Source organism: Oreochromis niloticus, linkage group LG3 (genome assembly GCF_001858045.2).
Source record: "Oreochromis niloticus isolate F11D_XX linkage group LG3, O_niloticus_UMD_NMBU, whole genome shotgun sequence".
NCBI classification, from domain to species: Eukaryota; Metazoa; Chordata; class Actinopteri; order Cichliformes; family Cichlidae; genus Oreochromis; species Oreochromis niloticus.
The window spans coordinates 41448258-41462130 of NC_031967.2; the positions used below are offsets into that span (position 1 = coordinate 41448258).

General features: G+C 41.5%; 1 protein-coding gene across 3 annotated transcripts in view; it reads right to left on the bottom strand.

Moving 5' to 3' along the window:
* LOC100702844 (type II inositol 3,4-bisphosphate 4-phosphatase) overlaps positions 1-13873 on the bottom strand; it is a 33385-nt gene that overhangs the window by 13001 nt on the left and 6511 nt on the right. The window contains exons 9-22 of one of the 3 annotated variants that reach the window (XM_003456463.5): positions 12448-12527; positions 9874-9967; positions 9560-9629; positions 9322-9469; positions 8147-8277; positions 7947-8054; positions 5910-6018; positions 3865-4030; positions 3587-3775; positions 3353-3503; positions 2300-2511; positions 2061-2184; positions 304-430; positions 80-220 (exon numbers count right to left, since the gene is read on the bottom strand). In XM_003456463.5, the coding sequence (XP_003456511.2) occupies positions 80-220; positions 304-430; positions 2061-2184; positions 2300-2511; positions 3353-3503; positions 3587-3775; positions 3865-4030; positions 5910-6018; positions 7947-8054; positions 8147-8277; positions 9322-9469; positions 9560-9629; positions 9874-9967; positions 12448-12527 (1850 nt within the window). Of the gene's footprint in view, positions 1-79; positions 221-303; positions 431-2060; positions 2185-2299; positions 2512-3352; positions 3504-3586; positions 3776-3864; positions 4031-5909; positions 6019-7946; positions 8055-8146; positions 8278-9321; positions 9470-9559; positions 9630-9873; positions 9989-12447; positions 12528-13873 lie in introns of all 3 variants that reach the window. The other 2 variants (XM_025905986.1, XM_025905985.1) reach the window with 2 other exon arrangements.

Here is a 13873-nt window from a genome sequence, read left to right on the forward strand (position 1 = left end):
ACAGATGTTCACAGCAGTTTAAATTATGCACATTAAAAAGGCAACAGGAAAACAGTCGAGTGAAAAACGGTTTGTTTACCTCTCAGCATAACTCTGATGCTGGTTGATTCCAATGTTAAACAGAACAGGATCGACTCGAATCAACAGTCCATCTTTTAGTTCCTGTGGCAGTGAGCTGAAGGTCTCTGGAGGCAACGGGACTTCAACAATAAAACTGCCCCTGGTTGGAGATGAACGCACAAAGTGAGGAAGCTGCACACTCACTGCGTGTATAGATGTGTGTGTCTGTGTGTGTATTCCCACCATGTTCCACTGAGTGTCGGCAGCAGGTCGTCTGGTTGTTCCGTTTTGGCCTCGGTGATGGTGAACGATACTCCCTTTAGGTCAGCCACACCCACTTCCATGTCTTCCAGCATCCCAATCTCATCACCTGACACACAAACACACCTTAGATGTGTAAGCACTGCATGTAGAAGAAGTGTACATGCATGGCTCAGTCACACTAAAATAAAGGACAGCACCTTCCTTGGGATTGGCTGCCCCGTGATTGCACTAAAATTTTCACTTTCAGTGACCACTTTCCATCGCAAGGCCTGACACGGACCTTACTGCAATCACTTTCAGACTGAGTGGCGAAGATTTCCAAATCAGAGACAGACTGCCAACACACTGCCATCAGTCTCAGTCAGTCTGCACCAATAACTGCAACTTATTTGCAACACATCTTGCAATAAGAGACTTGAATGAACTGGTTGACAACTCTTTGTTTTTTGGTTACTTTCCCAAATAAATCTATGGAATTTTCCCAGATTAATCACAGTTAATCACTGTATTATCACAAACAGATTGTGTGTACCATATTTTTCAGACTATAAGGCGCACTTAAAATCCTTTCATTTTCTCAAAGATCGACTGTGTGCCTTATGTATGAATTCTGATTGTGCTTACTGACCTGGAACGGATTTTATGTGGCACACGGCGCTCAAAAATCTGTCAAAAAAATGTTTTAGTACGACTTTGGTAAGCTACGAAGCTGCACCGCTTGATGGATTATCACAGCATAATGGCTACCATAGTCAGGAGCCTCGCGGAGTAATCTGGGTCCAAAGCTCCATCCGCTTCAGGTCCCAAAGTCAAACGAACACTGCGGCATCACTGAGAGTTAAAAACTGTCTAAATTCTTTCATCTTTAATAAAATGTTTAGCGTTGCTGCTTTACCAGGTGTAACAATTAAGTTTAACATCCAGGCATCCATGAAAACAGAATTTATGAAATTTAACAGAGTTAGAAGTTAGCAGGAAGTTAGCTCATTAGCTTCCACCTAAACATGATATAGCATGTTCTGACTGAGAGATTTCTGAAAAAATTAAAACGTACAGCTCTGCTATCACTTCTGACATAAATGAAAACAGAAAACTAAACAGCAGTGAGTTTTGTCGGGTTACTGAAGTTGGGCTAGCTGGTATATAATGATGTGCTACGTGATTGCTAGCGACACAGCTATGTTAGCGTAATATAAACACAGTGAAGCTGGAGTATAAACGCTAACTTTTTTCCACTCGATAAAAGTTAACGGGAAGGGTTCGCGATGGTTATGGACAAATGTAATCACATGGCAGGATGCTGTAAACGGACCAAACTTCAGTCAGGAGAACAACTGAGAAAATCCATCCACAATACGAGGTTAGTCATTAATATACTGCAACAACATGGTAATAAAGCAGCTGCAAAAGAATTCAACATTAATGAATTAATGGTAAGGAAGTGGAGGAACCAAGAAGAATGAGTTGAATAAAGTTTGACTTATCTGACTGTTTTGTTTCGCTTAATGCGCCTTATGGTGTGAAAAATACAGTAATTGTCAACTTGACCCCTTTCAATTGCAGACTGATAGCCGAATAACTCCACAATTACCATTTTAACACATCATGAGACCTGGTCCCCGTCTTTAAAGCAACCATGTCAAAGGCAACAAGATCTTCAAACATGGTAACAATAATTTGGTCTCACCAATGACTGTTTTCCGTAGTGTGACTGTGTGTGACTAGTGTGTATTTACCGTGGGTGCTCAACAGGCTTTCAAATTGAGCCAATACTCCTACAGTGTGAAGTTGCCGTAGAAAGTCAGGATCCTCCAGGCCTCTGTAAAGCTTCAGCATGACGCCACAAACTACTGCTGAGAGCTGTTAGACAAACACAGTTTCTTTAATACAGAAAACTACAAACTTCCACTAAAATTACCCCCCCCCAAAAATCCAAACCAGAATATGTTTCCTTGTAAATCTCCATCATCCTCACCGCCTGGCTGAAGGCGGCGTGACGTCTCTGGGCTATGTGTACAGGGCCCTGAGCGACTGTCGCATCCACTGCCTCCTGCAGGACCACAAAGGTCATAGCCACTTGGGCCTTCATCACTGCCTCACGCACGCAGTCTCTGAGAGTGACCACCAGAGGGAGAAGGTGCTCTTCCCAGGTGCACCCAGAGAAGGAGGAGAAGGAGGAACGAGAGGCTGGAGGGACAGCGTGACAAAGTTTGGTGATTTAATCAGAAATTTTAAAAAAAGAAAACAAAAAACAGATATCCAAAAACGAGTTATCTAAGAAGAAGAAGAAGAACTAGCAAAACTAAGTTAACAGGAAATGCAGCACTGATGAGTGAGATGAAGTGATCTTTCAAACAGAAAGAAAGTAGTGAAGCATTAAAAATTGTTATTCAAACGTGCTCTGTGCATGTATTAAACCCTGTTCATTGTCAAAGTCTGATCAGAGTTTAAAAACTGAGGCGTTCTCCGACTGTCTCAGCACGTGGACTGATTTTGATTTGAAGGACTCGAGATGAAATAATCCCGAGGTTAAATTAACCATCACAAGATTCATGCATAGCCAAGATGCACATCGCTGGAAAACTGTTTCTAGCTTATTAACGTTATTGCAAGCATAATCTCAGTGAGAATGCTGGTTGGCAGCTAGCATAATCCATGATATTAACATTAATTATTTATTTACATTATTAATGTACAATGTCAAATAATACTTCAAGACTTCCTCCTCCAGAGTAATACACATGGACACACAGCATACTGACAGCCAAGGTAACTATCGACTGAACAGCTGAATCTACTAATGATGAACACCAGTCACAGCACTTGAGGTGACTTGGGTAAAACCTTATCAAAAACCTATTGCAAAATAAACAATTGACGAATCAGGGTTTTTTTTATCCCTAATTTAGTGCTAAATTTAGAATTTTTTCAAATATATTAAAACATAAAGTGTATAAAAATGATTTTATACGCAAACAGTAGCAGAAAAATGCACTTGTCTGAAGAAGTAGTCTGAAACGTGATTTACCGTCACCTGTGTTCTGAGAGTTTGTGTCCCCGGTGCCTTCCTGCGGCTCTGCTGACATCACTGTCTGAAGCGTCTCCTCTTGCTGCTGCAGTCGGTCGACCATGGCAACAATGCAGTTGATGCTCTTTCCGACATTCACCCACACCCTGTCCTACACAAAAACAAACGCATATAAAAACTGGAATCATACAATGCTATCGGAAACACGCAGACATCACACACACTCCAACTTGCCCACTCCTCCTCGTCGTACTCCGTGTCGCGTCGGCCACCGTCCTGCTCCTGATCGGCAGGACAGTTCTCACACAGCAGCCCGTTGCTGTGGACGTGGCTGCTGTTGGCATTTGCGATGCACTGGTTATGGATCTCCAACAAGGCACATTTTACCAACTCCTCTTTGAGCGCGTGCACAAACTGCTCGGTCTGGTGGACGACAAAGTAGGGGGAAACATCAGATTTCTTGGTGTCCAAGCGACTGCTGGTTAGCTGTATTCTTTTTCTTCCTTCCTCACCTGTTCCATCAGGCTGCCTAGGACCTGCCGCAGCCGGGCGGTGTTCAGCTCCTGCGCGACGGAGAGCAGCTCCTCTGCAAGTCCGAAGACCAACGGCTGCAGCTGGGCCATCCTTGTCAGCAGCTCCTTGGCTCTAGAGCTCTCCTCCTGGGAGTAAGACACACAGCTGGAGAGGAAAGAAAGGAGGACGAGGAAAACTTTACCAACAAGCTAAACTGAAAGAGACTGAACAGTTCAGCAGGTCCACCTGTGTAGATTACACACTCGGGATGTTTACAACAGATAACAACATGAATTTGTATTGAATCCTTGACTGCAACATTTTGGCTTTTTAAAACCAGATGTGAAGGACATGGGTTACATCCAAGACTACTGCACGCGCGTAGTCTAGCAGATTTAGCCTAGGCGATCTATTTAACTCTAGGTGGGGCCATTATTTCCAAACTAAACATGTTGTAATCAAAAAAGACGATTGATGCTATAAACTGATCACAGAGTTTACTGGGGTCAAAGTGAGAAGTAGGATTATTTTTGCATTCTATAAAATCGACTTCCCCAAAGCTCTGCCTGAAAACGTGCTCTGCCTGCGAGCACCGTGATGCACCCCTATGGTCAGGACATTTCTGTTCTTAAACCTCAAGCTGAGCATTTTTGAGTTAAAGTTCAACTTTAAGTATTCATCCTTCATGACGTGCTTGTTAGACTGATATCAAACCTCAATGCAGAAAAAACACAGCAAATTTGATTTGATTGGTTTGCACAGGCTGCAGTTTGCACATGTGGACACACAAAAATCAGTTTTTATCTCGAAGAATCAATAAAGACAGACCAGAGCTGGAGACGCCTCTTTATGCAATACAGTGATCGCTCACTGTAACGCAGTTCACATTTCACTGATTTTTTTTTTTTTGTGTGTAATTTTGCATGCTTTTTTTTTTTTGTTTTTTTATTAGCACATTGTGTTCTACATCCTGATTGGCTGTAGACCATTGTCAATCAATCTCGTGCCGTGTCTCCTGCACAGTACATAATGCATTCATCTTGTCAAATTTATCTAAATCGTCGATCGCTCGCAGTGTGACTCTGAAGTGCTGTACTCTATGTTTGTAAGTTTTCTCCCCAACAAACACAACAACGTCGACAAAACGTTTTGCACCGTCAAAGGCAGCTGCGGGTGCCTTTGGTTTCATTCTATCTGTGGACTTATTTTTCTACAAAGGTTTGAACTTTGAGAGTGTTTAAACAAGAGAGAAAAGTGTGAAAATGTTCAAGCCTGTCAGAGAAAAGTGTATAAAGTGTGTAGTGAGGGGTTTTACAGCCTTAAAACATCTATAATAATTATAAAAAATACAGTTGGCTACTTCGCAGATTTCACCTATCGCTGGTTATTTTTGGAACGCTACTCCCGTGATAAACGAGGGACCGCTGTATAACACTGACTAACACGTAGCAATGGACAAAGGTTTTGTTAGTGGCACAAATTTGGTGTTTCACACACTAAATCAGATTAAGATCTGGGGATGAATCCAAAATGTTCATTCGATGATCTCTGTGTCACTTGGTTGGACCTTCTGCCTCGTTACAATCTTACATTGTGCTGGAAAATGCACAGACCGTCCCCAACTTCCTCCTGGATCGCTTTTTAGTGTCCACAGTGTAATTTTCTTAATGCAGGAACGATCATCACCAATTATTTGTGATAAATTGTCACCAATTTGTGGCAATGAGAAAACTTTTGTCCATGAGTTCATGTTTAGAGATATTTAACTTGTGTTCAGTTCAATTTAATTTACAGCAAGCATTTACAATCTCTTTAACTCTAAACGTACATAACCGCCATTCATCCCTCTGCTGTGTGCAGACTGAGATAATTCCATAAAAATTAAAGCATCAGTGCGCCGACTCTACAATGCAGCAACGCTAATCCTGACAGAGTCGAGATTATAGAGATTAACCGACAGCAGCCAACAATATTATGTTTGAGTGTGACGCTGTTGGAGGAAGGAGGAGAAAGAGGAAATAAAGAGTGGAGGTGGAGACGTTACCTTTCCCTGAGGTTTGTATGTTTGCTGAGGAGTTTCTTCAGCCCTCCGTGTTTGAAGGCCTGGTGATGATCGGCTGGAGCACCAAAAGTTATAACGTCATACCAAACACCTGAGGACAGAGATGAGTGAGTGAGAGAGCGAGCTTTGTAGCATCTAAAGCACAGAGAGAGAGAGAGAAAGGTGAAGATGGGAAGCAACACTTTATAATAACCATCATCAGTAAATCATAATGTGGTGTTTACAGCTGCTACATGATACATGATAATGTTTACTAACTGGTAAACAATTCCAATTAAACCAGTTTAACCAGCCACATACAGTTTATAGATGATGTTTAGGAATGTTTAGTACGGAGTGGTGGAGTGGCAGTAGTACCAGTCTGTGAACCCTTGTACCCCGTTTCTCTTACCCGTTTCATTTTTACTTTTGCTTTCAGCGGCTGTTTACTTTAGGAAAACCTGTGGTGTGAGTTACTATAAAACAGCCTCCGACTGAGCGCTGTCTCGCTGTTTATACCACACATGCACCACAGGCCTGAAGAAAAAAGGAAGCCGCAGACTGAGACAACAGCCGCGTTGACATAAAATGTTATTTTCTCCTTTTATTCACACAACCAACATAAAGGGGAATTACAACACTACTGATGATGGCAAACATTATTTATTATTATTAACAGTAAATTAACTACTTGATAAAGTTTCAATCACGATTGTTTGTTTACATGCATGTCTGATGGTTATTGTAAAGTGTCATCAAAAGACAATAAAAAATACACAACAGAAATAAGAAGCAGTTAAAGAAAGTTCGGTTATGATTTAGAAACACTTAAATAATATTTAAATATTTGAGCATTTTTAATTTACGTCAACATAACAAATGCATCTTTTTATTCTTATTTATCAGCATCGACTGGGATGCAACAAAAACCTGCAGGAATTTACCTGCAAGCTGTTCACAAAACACCATTAAAATTAGAAGGACACGCTTGTAACTGCTGCAAACGGGAGCAGGAAAGCGTGCCGCACTGTGAGACGCTTCATACTGTGCAAACAGGACACAGCATCAAAGATGGCTACTGCTGTCAGAAAGTCCTATACGGTACTCTACAGGGCAAATCTGCTACGTAACACTAGCATGATACAGTTCTGCCACAATTAACCACAGTCAATGTGGAGCGGTTACCACCAAATACTGTTACGACTTGACTCGTAAGCCACAACTACAATTAGAGACTGATGCTACAGCTTTTAACCCAACAACAGTCTTATTGAAACCTCTAGATGTTCAGTTTTACAGGTAACGTGTATATCTTAAGCTATGATTAGATACATTCATGGGGTGCACTTTGGTCCGAGTGGAGCACAAGAGTCTGTGCAGATGTCCACAGGTCTGTGTGTTTTTTTAAACCTGTGACCTCATCTGCAGAGAATTTAAATCACTATCCAAATATGTAGTTCCAACCTTTAAACCAGGGGTGTCAAACACAAGGCCCGGGAGCCAGAATAGGCCTTGAAAAGACTTAAAGCTGGCCCACTGAATGGCTTTGGAAATGAGTTAGCTTTTTTACTTTTAACTGTATTTTCATTGGTTTTACAGCTTTTTCTATTGATATGGGACCCCACCCCCGAGGTAGTATGAATTCATATCACACACTACAGCAGAGTAATTAAGTAATCGATAAACAAGGAAATGAGAGTTAAGTTCCTGTTTTTTTATTATTTACCACAGAAATGTCTTTTTTTATTCTTTATATTGAGTCAACAGGGGGAAAACAAAAACCCCAAAACAACCTTTTCTGTGAATTAATTTCAATTCTTTAATTAAAGGACAATCTGGATGATCCACTATCAGAACATTTTCTGTAATTTTACATATTTCTCATGTAGTTTCACTGAGCTGTATGAGCCCACGATTTAAAATGAGTTCGACTTCCCTGCATTAAACAGTCTCTGTGAGGCCAGCAGCAGTTTCAGACACCAAATCATATGTTAGCTTTGAAATGCTCATCTCTAAGAAGCAGGAGGCTCATGGATGTACCTGTGCTGTCGGGACTGGTGACCTCCATCCTCTGCGTGTGTAGGTTGGTCGGAACAAACTGTAGGTGTCTGTCTGACTTACTGGTGCTCGGCTTAAAACAGGATGAAGCTGCGGATATATCAGGATATATCAGTGCTGTGTACTTCCAGTTAGTATCTGTGGAAAAAGCTCAAATCCGCATGAAGATCCCGTGACCTCACCTGAAACTTTTTCAAGCTCAGTGAGCAGTTCCTGATAGCAGCCGGTCAAGTGGTTACAGTGGCTGATGACATCATGGCGAAGGCCATCCCAGTGGGGTGAAAGGTCACCGAGTTCCTTCACTTCCTGAATTCTAACAGGAAAAAAAAAAAAAACTTCAGGCTGAAAGAAACAAAGAGTTTCAGTGTGTTTTTTCTACTCTTGGATTTTTATGATGTCATAGGCAGGTGATATCCTTGACATGATGATCTCACAGAAGCCCCGCCCACCTGCTGTTGTCAGGGGCAGCAGAAAACAGTGGTTGTCTAACTTTTGTTGCGTGTAATAACATTACACCCACACGTATGTCCCTCCATACATTTCCCCTGCTTGTTCATCTCGTATGTGCAGTTGCTCTGCGCCCTCTGGATAAAACGAGGGAGGTCCACAAAGGGAGGAGCTAAAACATCTTGTTCCTTACAGAGGATGACCTGGGGTGTTGCAAGAATGCCCAGAATAAGATAAACAAGGAAGAGTTTGAATTACTAAAGAATAAACTTCAGTTTCAAGTTGATTTTGATCCGGTACCTGAGTTCAGGTTATTGAGATAAAGGGTCGTTTTCTTACAGAGTTTTATTTTTGCATAGGTTGTGGTTTTTTAAATTTCTATTTACATATATATGTAAACCCAGCCAAAAATAACATCATGAACAACTTCCAGGAAGCACAGTGTGAAAACATGCACACCACATTATCTCATCTCTGCAGGGATGCACTAATCTAACGTTACGCTGGATCTGTATCAGCATGCCGACTTATGGACACGTCTGTTTCAGTTCTATGTTGTCTTGTGTTTGCTTCAGCATGTAACAGCAGCTAGCAGAGAGCTAACATAGCTTGGAGGAAGTTTAGAGCAAAGACTCAGCAGTTTGGGCTACAACATGGTAAAGGGGCTGCACGGCTGATCTCTCTGTCTCTTCAATCTGTATGGTGGCCAAACGTTTAGGTGATCCTAAAATAAGAACTTTTTCAAGTTGTTTAAATGTACATTTTATTTACACAAGTATAGTAAACATGTCTGCTTATGTAATCATCAGTAATAAAAGTGAAATGCATATACTGTCAAATAAAACAAGACTCAAATGTTAGTAATCACCCCCTGAAGGCCCACTCTGAGCAAAGAACAAGCCCTGCATACCTGTTTGTATGCTCCTGTATGAGCAAGCTCAGTAACTGTTTGGGTAGAGAGAAAGAAAGCGGCGTCTCTGACATCTGTTCCCTGACCAGCAGCCACCTCTGATCTTCTGTCTTAAACCTGTTCACCTTAGAGACCTGAGCACAAAGCACTGCGCGCACACACACACACAGACACGAAGGTTAAGGAAGGAAAACTGATATAAAAGCACAGAACATATCCTGTAAACTGTGCGCCTCACATGCTCTCATCATTGGACTGTTGTCTTTGTCGTGGACAGAGCCGTGAATACTGTCACACAGCGTGGAACACTGGAGCAGGAAAACAGAAAGAGAGAAAGTAGGTCAAACATTATTTGTTATTATTTATCTCTTTTCTTGCATTTTAAAATGAAAGGTAGACTGGGCAGTGACAAAGCAGCTTCACTGTGACTCATCTACCAACCTAGACCTCAAATGTGCCAGAAAGGAAACCACAGAGCCAAGAGTCGACTTGAGACGAGTCCATGGTGCATCAAACAAGCACCACTGAAAGAGAAAGACAACTTTGTGCTACCTTGTGTTCAGAAGGAGTTTGACTCTCGTTGTCTCCCTCCATCTGCACGCGGGACACCCGCACCTCCCCCACCTCGTTCACGCCATCCATCGTCCTGATGAAGAAAGAGTGGACGCTTCATATTCAAAAAAACACAAAAAAAGTAAACGCTGAGCGGTGAGGGTACCATGAATAGGACATTTAATGCTAATTAATTCAACAGAATTCATGAACATATCAGAAATATGAGAAGTAGAGCGCTGTGGGAACACAGACTCTGCCTTGTATGTGGATTTGCTCACATGGACAGTCACTCCTGAGAGGCCCACTGTAAGCCAAGAAAACCTGATCCCCTTTCAGTTCCTCTTCATAGTTCATATTCATAATTTGGAACGGACCAGGTGAACACACGGGGACACGTTAAAATATTTCAAAACAAGCCTTCTGGGAAAGAAGACAGCAGAGCAACTAGTGGGAAAAGTTAGAGAGACTGAACAAAAAGCTAACTAAAAATATGATAACTAGCAAGACTAGCTTCAATCACCTGCTACCTGATTCACCAATGAAGCAAACGGGAAGAAAAAAATAGAAAGCTAGGTAATACAAGGCTAACCTGAGCCTGAGAAAGACGAAGCAACTACCGAGAAGACAAAAGTTACTCAAAACAAGATTACTAGAGCAACTTAAGGTGGTCAGAAACCAGAGAACCAACAATCCAACGCTAACCATAAACATAAACTGTAACTAACAAAAAGAAGGTAGTGAAAAAAAACACAACTATCAAGGAAAGGCACGTTAGAGTCCATTAATAAGAAAAGTTCAGGAGGGAACATGTTTAAGACGATAAAGTAATGATTAGCTGGAAATAAAAAGTTGCTTAAACAAAATAACTAAGTAGATGCTAAAAACAGAAACCAGTAAAAATACAGATGGAAGCAAAAACTAATTATTAACTAGAGAACTGAAGCTCACTAGAAACAAAATTACTGGCAATACACGGCTAAACAGAGCAACGAGGCAATGCTAAAGAGCAAGAGAACAGGGGTAGAAATAGAGACTGCACACTTTTTTATGGCCTCCAGACGTGATTTTCCTGTTGTTTTTTTCCACTGATGTTTCAGAAAATTCTTATTTAAAGAGTTTTAAGCATTGAAGTAACCCAGAGACTGATCGGGTAACATCTGGCAACAAGCAACATGAGGGGGGAAAATGTGCATTCACTTACTGGTTGAGGTCATTCACATGACACTTGTCACAGTAAGGCGCACGGTGCTGCACCAGGATTTGCTTTTTGCAGGGTTGCATCACAGTTTTTCAAGCTGAGTGTTTGAGAGTATTTGCAAACAAGTTGCCATCTTCGACACAAACTAGAACAACCAAAGCAATGACAAGTAGGTCATTGTAACCTCTTTGTGACCAGTTTCAATTAGACAATTTCGTGGTACATGTGCATAGACAATAGCGGGCTATTCTTTTCTAGATAACCCGTATTCACCAGCAACCGCTTGCCAATACACATTCTTCCTTAAGCTTCAGTTACACAGGACTACACAGGACTAGGGACCGGTCCGTGACCTCCTGACCCCCTGATAACCTGACCCTAAAATTAAAGCTAAATATTAACAACATAACTAGAACAACAACAAAAAAGATACTAAGAAACAAATCACCATTAAGGTCATCAGGAACCAACATAAATACGAAGTAATGGCTACCAATTACACAATAAGCACCGGGAAAGTTAACTAAAGACAAAATAACACGACGAAATGATAGAAGAACCAACAACAACACACATCTGAAAGACTAGGTGAGAAATTCCATTAAGGTGGTAACAAATATTTCTGGATAAAGATGCCTTGCTTTTGTAAGTTTATTTGAAATGCTTCTTTATGAAAAACACAAAAATCTGCAGTTCTGCCAGCCTGCATGAGGTATGTGTTAGTAGCGAGGCACACCTGGATACAACATGCCAGCACAGACACACCTACTGCACTCCGCCTGCTCATGCCTGGACCGCGCTCTGGATCTATGCCTCTCTCTCCTCGTCTTCATTCTTCCTGTCCTCCTTCGATCTCTCGGAATTTGCTTTTTCATCTAATCTAGTCTTTACGGCTGCTCGTCTGTCTCTCTAAAGATGCTGTGGTGACAAAACAGGAAGGAGCTGCCTTTTTCTACTTTCTACAGAGGTGGAGCCCCACGCTCTCTCCTCACTTCCTCTTGTGGTCTACAGTATCTAAGCAACGGACAATCCTGGAAGTTTTTTATGACGTGCAATTCATTGACTTCAAAACGTTTCTATGATAGGAAATGGGGTAAAGCTGGGAGAGAGCATGCACGGTGAGGAAAAGAGTGCGTGCAGATCAGATAAACTTAAAATGAACTTCGGATGCCTGCAGGGTGGATTTCTGGTGATTTCACTGGTGGGCGGGGGAGGAGCTTAGGTTAGGGAAAGTTTTTGATGAGTTAAACCATGCAGAATAGTGATGAAAGGTTAGCAAAACTGGATAAGGGGGACATAGGGTAATTATAAACTTTATTTTAAGAGAAGATCTGATGAATATGGTTAAAAGGGGAAGATTTAAGTGTGTTTACCTGAGGCTAAGAGAGACGTGAGGCTCCTTGACCCTGAGCAGATCTCTGATAGAGAACGAGGTGAAACCCAGGAAGCTCCTCTGAGACAGAAACAGAGCAAGACAGTCGTTTCATCTCACATCAAACTGCTTTTTCATTGTTCAAAGTCTCCTTGTGATTCACATCATAGGTATATAAATATATCCAATTTCTGCTGACAACAAGCTCTATGTGAAAACATCAGCTCTAAAGATTATGATGATAACTAAAAAAGTTGCCTTTTTTTAGAATCAGGTTAAAAACATTGACTACACAGTTTCACAATTTCAAACCATGTATAACATTAACACTTAATACTATTAATAAAGCCGTAACATAAACTCTAGTAGCCTCATCTGACAGTGTGGCTGCAGACTGAGAGACTCAAGGACAAAACCTTCTTCTTTTAGAGGCCTGATGGTTTTCCTTAATAATAAATAAGAAGCAGAGAAACGGGCGTTTGTTTTCTTAACTATATATCTCAAGTCACTGGAGATTGAAGCTTATCCTGGCAAACACTGGGTGAGAGCCAGGGCGTACCAGAGGAGTAAAAATACCCACAGTTTGGTTCAAAACTCAACTTTTAGGAACAGTTTTGGTTTGACACGCGGACTTGATTATAAACAAGTTTCTGATAAATCTCAATTCACCGATCACAGCTTCCAACAGACCAGCAGGCCTTTACTAGGCCTTAAAAGCTACAGTAATACCACAAAGAGGACCTTTGTAGTGTGGTCACAATCTCAGTTTCAGAACTCTTACACCCTAGAAAGCCTTCACAGGCCACTTTGGAATCAGCACGTAACTGTGGGAAGAAGCCAGAGCATACGGGGAATTTCACAAACTGGTTTTGTGGGCAAAATATAGTCACTGACTAAAAACTTCCAGCTGCCCTGTCTTTTACGAGGGGTCACTGCAGCAGGCATGTCCTTGTGTCTGACTGGCCAGATTTTTACACAGAATGACCCTAAAGGGATCTGGGTTGTAAACCACTACACTATGGAGCCACACACTCACAGAGCCAGAGAGTGACAGAGTAATACCAGTGTTACGGTTTCACTGTGCATTTTATCTGCACCTAAAAATGAAACAGACCTTTACAGCACTATCATATTTGACCTATTTTAGCTCTTGAACTTTCCAAAGAACTTCTTGAAAGCCTCTCTTTCCTCTGTGACTCCATACTCTTACTGCTGGTTGGATTCAAATACCAAAATCAAGATTGTAATGATTTCTGAAAACAAAAGCTGTCTAATGGTGAATGGATAAACAGGCCTTCCATTACACTTGGTAAAGATGTGGGGTACTCAGTCTTCTCAGCTGAGACTATGTGCCTGCAGCATCATCTTTCCCTTTAATTGAATTCTGTGTTAGGCAGCTTGTGAGCTTGCACCGTCACTACACAAAC